General features: G+C 35.1%; 1 protein-coding gene across 1 annotated transcript in view; it reads left to right on the forward strand.

Moving 5' to 3' along the window:
• Positions 1–1,873: 1,873 nt before the first annotated feature.
• ZRANB1 (zinc finger RANBP2-type containing 1) overlaps positions 1,874–8,261 on the forward strand; it is a 45,533-nt gene continuing 39,145 nt past the window's right edge. The window contains exons 1-2 of the mRNA XM_015820094.1: positions 1,874–1,908; positions 2,236–3,086. Of these exons, the coding sequence (XP_015675580.1) occupies positions 2,273–3,086 (814 nt within the window). The 5' untranslated portion in view covers positions 1,874–1,908; positions 2,236–2,272. The remainder of the gene's footprint in view (positions 1,909–2,235; positions 3,087–8,261) is intronic.

An 8,261-nucleotide genomic window follows, 5' to 3' on the forward strand; every position in this document is an offset into this window, starting at 1 on the left:
TGCTACCTCAATTCCTTATAACATATAACATATACAGTTGGTTGTGACAGTATATTTATTGTATTTATTCTAAATATTTATCTTTCCCATTTGATTCAAAATAAAAAGCTCATTGTGATTTAAAATCTAATCAATATATTAAATATATTAAAAAGTTATAACTTTCAAACTAATAAAGAGAAGGACTAGTAAAATGCTGCAATCAATATGGAGATTAAGAGTTTGGAAAGAAATGTTTATGAGAAAAGAAAAAAATACCTTTCTGGAACAGTTTAGTAACTTGTAGTGAGTTACATTCTCCCCTCCTCCAATACCGTAATTCCTTGAAGCCTTTGATTGATTCAGTATGTGTTATAAATCTACAGTGGACTCTTTTGATTAACATTTATATAGAAGAAAACTCACTTGTATGTTTGAAGGATAGCAAGACTATAGTGGTGAGAGAAAGTATGTGACCGCTATCTGTAATTTTGCACAACACTGACCTACAAGAACTCCATCTAATTAATATTATAATTATAATAATAATAATAATAATAATAATAATAATAATAATAATAATAATAATAGTAGTAGTAGTAGTAGTAGTAGTAGTAGTAGTAGTAGTAGTAGTAGTAGTAAAGTTGGAAGGGACCTTGGAGGTCATCTAGTCCAACCCCCTGCTCAGGCAGGAAACCCTATACCATTTCGGACAAATGGCTGTCCAGTCTCTTCTTAATTCTTTTAAACAGGTAAAGAGATTCTGCTTAAATAAACACAATGGCTTGCAAGCATTGGTGGAATAATGGATTCTGGATTGTACCAACAAATTCTACAGAAGAATGTCAAAGTATCCATCAGTGAGCTAAAGCTTAAATGGCAATGAGTCATGCAGCTCAACACCAATTCTAAACACACAAGCACTGGCTGAAGTAGAAGAAATCTTGCATTTTTCAATAACCAAGCCTTGATATTAAACAAATTAGAATGATGTGACATGAAGGTATGACTTGAAGCAAATAATTCATAGAAGATACAAAGATACAATGCAAAAAGTTGAAATAGTTTTATAAAATAAAATGGGTGAAAATACTTCCAGGCTGATGAATCGTATTGCGCAAGAATATTGGAAACATATTGTTGAAATCAGCGCTGCTAATAGAGGTGCCACTATAATTAAATCTGCAGCTTCATATAATTTTCTCAACGATGACCATGAACATTGATCAGAACCTGTTTAAAGTTGATGAATCTCTAATCACACAATTTATAGATAGTTTTAAAGGGGTTACAAACTTTATCTCACCACTAAATATAATTTTCGAAGCATATTCCTCAACAAAATTCCTCAATGAAACAACATCCAGGTAGAAAGTTCATCTTATTTTCCAGCAGCATTTGGTAGCATGGAAGTGCTTTTTCAGTTAATCTGAATCTGATAATGTGACAAATGGGTCAAGTAGCAAAGTAGCTATGCAGAGTTCTATATAAAATGGGTGGCTATATAAATAGTGTTATAAATAAACAAAAGAACTGAAACAACTTGTAAAAGATATTAGTGCTTTGGCAGTTAAAAGTGAGCTCCTTTGTTTATGTGTTGTTTGTTTTCCAAATACTTTTAATAAGTCTATATCAAAGATAAACAGCAGTGAGTTTGTGGGCATTTACAGATTTGTTGCTGTTTCATTATATTTTTATTCACAAATTTATTACAGGATTTGTCAGCATTTAATATTTAAACATACTGAGTTCAGATGTGTCCAGTATATCAAGTATCATATATTTATATATGTAAAAATTTTTAACAAAAATTCATATTGTTTACAGGAAAAGCTGTTTCAAAGTGCTGATGGTCATTCTTGATAGTTCCTGCTGAAGTGGATAAAATCTGAGACAGCATGGAGACAAAATAGACTTCATTATAGAAAAGTAAATACAGAAATTTGTTTGATATATATATTTTATGTATATATATATATAAAATGAGTTTGATTTATATAACATAAATTTTAATATATTTTACTTTAAATGATCAAATTCCTGACATGCATCCACCTTATTTTGTAAAGTACTATGGTTAATTAAAAATTGAATGTAAGAAAAGAAAAAGGAAATAATGTTTGAATTGATGCTTGTTACAGTATGCTGTGATTTAATATTAGATCTGGACTAGATAAAAGCTTTGTGATTAGCAACTCTTCTAAAGAACTAAGAGTGGATTTTGTATAATGTATTTTCTTTACTCTCTTGTTAAAGATTTCTTGCTGAAACAATTTACTTCAAGGAGTGCAGGATGACAGATCGTGGAATAAAATGGGCTTGTGAGTATTGTACATATGAAAACTGGCCATCTGCGATCAAGTGTACCATGTGTCGTGCTCAGAGACCTAATGGAACTATTATCACAGAAGATCCATTTAAAAGTACTTCAAGTGATGTTGGTAGAGACTGGGATCCTGCAGGTATTGAAGGAGGCAGCAGTCCTTTGATATGTCCAGATTCTAGCGCAAGACCAAGAGTTAAGTCATCTTACAATGTGGAAAGTGCAAATAAGTGGTCATGTCACATGTGTACTTACTTGAACTGGCCTCGTGCAATAAGGTGTACTCAGTGCTTGTCTCAGCGTAGGACCAGGAGCCCCACAGAATCTCCTCAGTCTTCAGGATCTGGTACAAGACCAGCTTCTTTTTCTGTGGATCCTTGTGAGGAATACAATGATAGAAATAAATTGAATATAAGGACACAACACTGGACTTGTTCTGTTTGTACATATGAGAATTGGGCTAAGGCCAGAAAGTGTGTTGTCTGTGATCACCCACGGCCCAACAACATTGAAGCAATAGAACTAGCAGAAGCAGAACAGGCTTCTTCAATAATAAACGAGCAAGAAAGAACGCGTTGGAGAGGAAGCTGCAGTAGTGGAAATAGCCAAAGAAGATCACCTCCCACCGCTAAACGAGAATCTGAAGTGAAAATGGACTTTCAGAGAATTGAAGTGGCTGGAGCTGTTGGCAGCAAAGAAGAACTTGAAGTGGATTTCAAAAAACTAAAACAAATAAAAAACAGAATGAAGAAGACTGACTGGTTGTTTCTCAATGCTTGTGTTGGTAAGTTTTATTTATTTCACTTGTAAGGCAAAAATATATACATACACATTGAGGTGCATGTTGGCAAATTTCATATAGAGCTAGGATTACAATAAATGCAAAAAATTACAAAAATCTGCAAAACATTCATAAATATACCAATGAAGGAGAATGTTTGTAGCTTAGGGTTGAAATGAGGAGTCCTTGATGCTCTCTGAGCTTGCTTGTTTTCTTGCAGATGTTTCATTGCCCTAACTAGCTAACATCATCAGTGCTAGTAAGGAGTGCTGTGTGCTGTCAGTTTATATTCCGGTGTCTTGGCTGTCTGTGTGAGTGGGGGCGGTCTTAGGGATTCTTTGGTTGGGCAGTGCTAAAGAGCCATTAGTAAGCAGGCCAACCAAAGAACCTGTAAGACCGCACCCACCCACACAGACAGGCAAGACCCCAGAATATAAACTGACAGCAAACAGCACTCCTCATTAGCACTGATGATGTTACCTAGTTAGGGTAATGAAACGCCTGCAAGAAAACAAGCAAACTTAGCACCAAGGGCCCCTCATAAATATATATATATTTTGAACACTGTAGAAAGAAGAACAAATTCTGCTAACAGAATAGTCAGATTTTGTTAAGAATTTAGAGTTGTACTGCAGTTATAAAATACAATTTAACTGTATTTCTGTTTTCTATCTAAAATCCTGTTATTCTTGAAATGGCAAGATGTATTTTAGAATTTGTTTTAGTTCTTAAATCATTCATAAGCATGTATATTTCTCATAAGGCAAAAAATAAGGTGAAAAAATAAGAGGCAGGTGTCTCTTGAAGCATACTACTTCATTTTGAAATGCTGATCACTTAGTAAAATCTTTGTATTTCCTTAAGTAGTCTAGCATAGATGCAGGCAATCTTTTTAGGTTAAGGACGCCTGTAGTATTATGCCATGTCTCTGATGGCACATCTTCCGTCATGGATGTAAGGACTTACGAAGGCGTACAGAATCCTTTTTTCCCCTTACACACAGATAATTCTCAACTTGTGACCACAATTGGGACTGGAATCTCAGTCCTTGAGCAAAGTGGTCATTAAGCAAGACATCATGTGACTGCTTTGCTTAACAGTCCCAGTCCCAGCATTTTCAGTTGTGGTAATTAAGAGATCTTTCAGGTCATTCAGTGGATGGAGTTCCAGATAAGGAGTATGAGGTGGAGAAGTGCCTTGGGGGGTGGGGGAGGCAAACTCTGGGAGGCTCTGCTCAGGAGCTGAAAATGTTATCTGCCAAAATCCAAGCAGGAATTTTAGCTCCTCAGCAGAGAGACACTTACATGCGACCTATGTTGGCCCTCCCAGGGCTTCCCTCACATCCCTGATTCACCTTATGCACCTTTTTTTTACTGTGATGCCTCTCTGCTCAGAAGCTCTGCCAATTGTGAAAATTTGAAAATAAATTACAAGATTAAAGAACACAATAAAAATATAAAATATTTTATTTAAAAATAAAATATTTAAGCAGAATCATACATTAAAAAAATAAAACAGATTTAACAGATTTAAGACTACGTGAATACATATTTGTCTATTTGAAAATCAGTAGATATTTGCTATCTTTGACCCCACGTTAATTTGAATAAAACTTGTTATCCACTCAGTTTTGGCAAGATTTTATTGCAGCATAACAGTTACTTGTCATGTTTTGTAAAAGTAATACAGGTAGTCCTCAACTTTCAATAGTTTGTTTAGTGACCATTTGAAGTTATAACGGCACTCAAAAAGTGATTTATGACCAGTTTTCATGCTTATGATTATTGCAGCATCCCCATGGTCATGTGATCAAAATTCAGAAGCTTGGCAACTGACTCATATTTATGACGACTGCAGGGTCCCGGGATCATGTGATCACCTTTTGCAACCTTCTGACAAACAAAGTCAATTCACACAGATTCATTTAAGAACTTAGTACTTAAATGAACTTCATGTTACTAACTTAACAATTGCAGTGATTTACTTCACAACTGTGGCAAGAAAAGTTGTAAAATGGGGGAAAATTGATTTAACAAATGTCTCGCTTAACAATAGAAATTTTGGGCTCTATTATGATCGTAAGTTGAGGACTACCTGTGCATAAAATACTATCAAGATGTTGTTCTTCTTGTGAGATACATACATAATTATCTGAAATACTTGAAAATGTTCATTTTTTCCATTTATGCTAGCCTACATATATATAAAAATTTATATATTTATTAAAAGCTGCAAATGAGGAATTGAACATTCTGTTCCTCACTTGAAAATAGAAATCTTTTTGCTTGTGTTTGAGAAATAGAGAATTTAGCAGATGGATATCTTAATGGGATTATCAAATATTTGTGTACATGTTACAGTACTACTGATGGGTCAGAACAGAATAATCAACTGTAGTATATTTATTTGTCCTATCATGTGCCTAAGAACAGTGACAAGTGTTTTTTCTGGGTATTTCCCTTTTTTATTAGTATGAAAAAGAATGATTTTTTTTTTACATATGAAAGTATCAGATGGTATACAGCTTTTCTGTTGGGCTGAAATTAGGAATTCTACAGGTTCATATCTTAATATTCATATCTTGCTTCTTGTAATGTTGCATCTTTAAGAAGTCAATGTACTGATTTTTTTTCATGAATGCATTTTTACCTGACTCAAGTTTCTTTGATGTTTTGCTATGCGGTTTTCCATGATTATTCATGGTAAATGTAATAGTCAATTTTGGATTTATTTAATTTAGTATATGAAAAATATATGAGCAAAATAGATTCTGCAGACTCCTTCCTTATAATAATTCCATTTTATGCCATATAAATAATATTAATTCTTTGACATCAACCTGTGACATGCTTAGTTTCTTGTTAAATTTTGCAGTTCCAAAAGGTGTTCCCTTTTGCTAGGTGGAATCTGGAACTATATAGAGCAGTGGTGGAGAACCTATGGCATGGGTGCCAGAGGCGGCACTCGGAGCCCTCTCTATGGGCACACGTGCTGTTGCCCTAGCCTTGCCTCCCCCGCGACCCCCTCCTCTCCAGCAGCCCCCCTGGAGGAGACTCGCCCCCGAGTGTGGCCCACGCGGAACAGTGCAGCCAAGGACATGGCAGCCAGTCAGCCTAGACAAGACTCTGCCCTCACGCCCCATCGTGCACAGTTGATGCTGCGGGGCGCGGGCAGAGGGCGTGGCCACCATGGCGCTGCTAGGCAATCTGTGGTGGGCCCTGGAGAAGGTGAGTGGCTGTGAGGGCAGGCGGGGTGGGGGCGGGGCAGGGGGTGGAGCGGGGGCGGGACCAGTTTTTGGGCACTCGGTCTCTAAAAGGTTCGCCATCACTGATATAGATGTATTAATATAATTGTCTGTAATTTTTAATCCTTAATATTTACTGCTTATAAAATCAAAGGGGAAACTGACTTCATCAATATCTTCAAATTGATTGCAGACATTCATCTGGAAACATAGCACAAAAGGTTCACTCAAAATCCTAGTAGTTTTATTTTTTAATAGTTGTATTCATTATAAAAGTCTTTTGTAAGATAGGCAACTTGAGAGTCCTCTAATATTTTGGATAGTATTTCCCACAGTCCATTTTTAGTTGTGATACTGGAAGAAGTTAATGGCTTTGCAACTAATAAAGCTATACTGTTATTTTTGTAATATTTTAAATTGTGTATATTATGCCAACCACTCACAAATTCTGAGAAAGTACTGTAGTTATGTAAAAGTTAGATTTAATGATTAAAATAGGATAGAGTTTTGTCTGTTGTGTTTCCATTTTAGCGCTAAATTGATAATGTGGATAGGATATGAATCTAACAAAAAATAAAGTTGTATGTTGGGAAACTGCCAGCTAGGCTGGAAGGGGGGTGTCAAGTATAGGCTTATTAGCTTTGAATCCTTGTGCAGCCACAAGAGGTATAAGTTAGATCTCCCCCAAGATCCTTTGGAGATTTATTTGGTCATTCCCAGTGGAAAGCAAGCAGTCTGGGGAGATTCTTGTAATTTAATAAAGAACAATAAAGTTGCTAGCTATTGCTATTTACGAATGGCTCTGGTTGCTTGTACTTTGTTGTTCCCATAAATAATATATAAAGCGACAAAGTTCGCTTAATTTATAAAAAAAAAAATTCAATCCATTTTTATATACAGTGATACTTGAAAATTTATGAACCCAATTGAATTTCAGTATTTCTGCATAAATATGATCTAAATCATGGTTTATTTTCCACAAAAATCCTAAAATTAGATAAATATTTTTGCTACGCACATCTATATAGTTTTGGATCATTTCTCTCAGTAAATAAATGGACAAGTATAATATTCTGACTTATTTGTTTAATTGACTTCTCTTTATCTAGTTTTAGGACTTGTGTGAAAAAAAACATTTTAGGTTATATTTAGAGCTCAATATTGAAAATTCATTGGGATTCTCAAACTTTTATGCACTATTGTATCTAATCAGCATTTTATTTTTAATATCAATATAGAATAAAATAAATGGAAAAAATATTTATATCTGACCAACATTTAAAAGAAGAGAGTAATATTACAAGACATCAAACATAAAGCAATATAAAATAACAAAACCGTATTTATACAGAAAATTCTGAAACAATTAGTCGTGTAAAGTAGGTACCAGATGAATTCCACATTTGAAATGTTAAAAACTTAGAAACCTTACTGCAAATACCTAAATACCTATTGTGCATGAGAAAAATGATAACTTCCTGGTCAGAAAAGCAATTTAAGATTTCTAACAATTGGTGTTATGAGTGCTTTCCTCCATTTATTGTATAAATGGTTTTCTGACAGTACAGGTGTTTCTACTTCTATACCAGATCATATTATAATTTATTTATTTTCTTATTTTTATTTTCATTAACTTATATGCCGCCCTTCTCCCCATGGGACTCAGGGCGGCTCACAGCATGTTAAAACAATATAAAACATTTTCCCCTATAAAAGCCAATTAAAAACCAAATACTTATCGCTGTGTCTTATTAAAATTATTAAAATTGTCCCTATTTAAAATTCACCCTAGGTCAGACCCGCTTGCTGAAAAAGCCATGTCTTGAGGGCGCGGCGGAAAGTTAGGAGATCCGGAATCGTCCGGATCTCGGGGGGTAGTTCGTTCCAGAGGGTGGGGGCACCCACAGAGAAGGCCCTCCCCCTGGGGGTCGCCA

Source organism: Protobothrops mucrosquamatus, unplaced genomic scaffold, assembly GCF_001527695.2.
Source record: "Protobothrops mucrosquamatus isolate PMUCROS unplaced genomic scaffold, P.Mucros_1.0 scaffold1062, whole genome shotgun sequence".
Taxonomy (NCBI): domain Eukaryota; kingdom Metazoa; phylum Chordata; class Lepidosauria; order Squamata; family Viperidae; genus Protobothrops; species Protobothrops mucrosquamatus.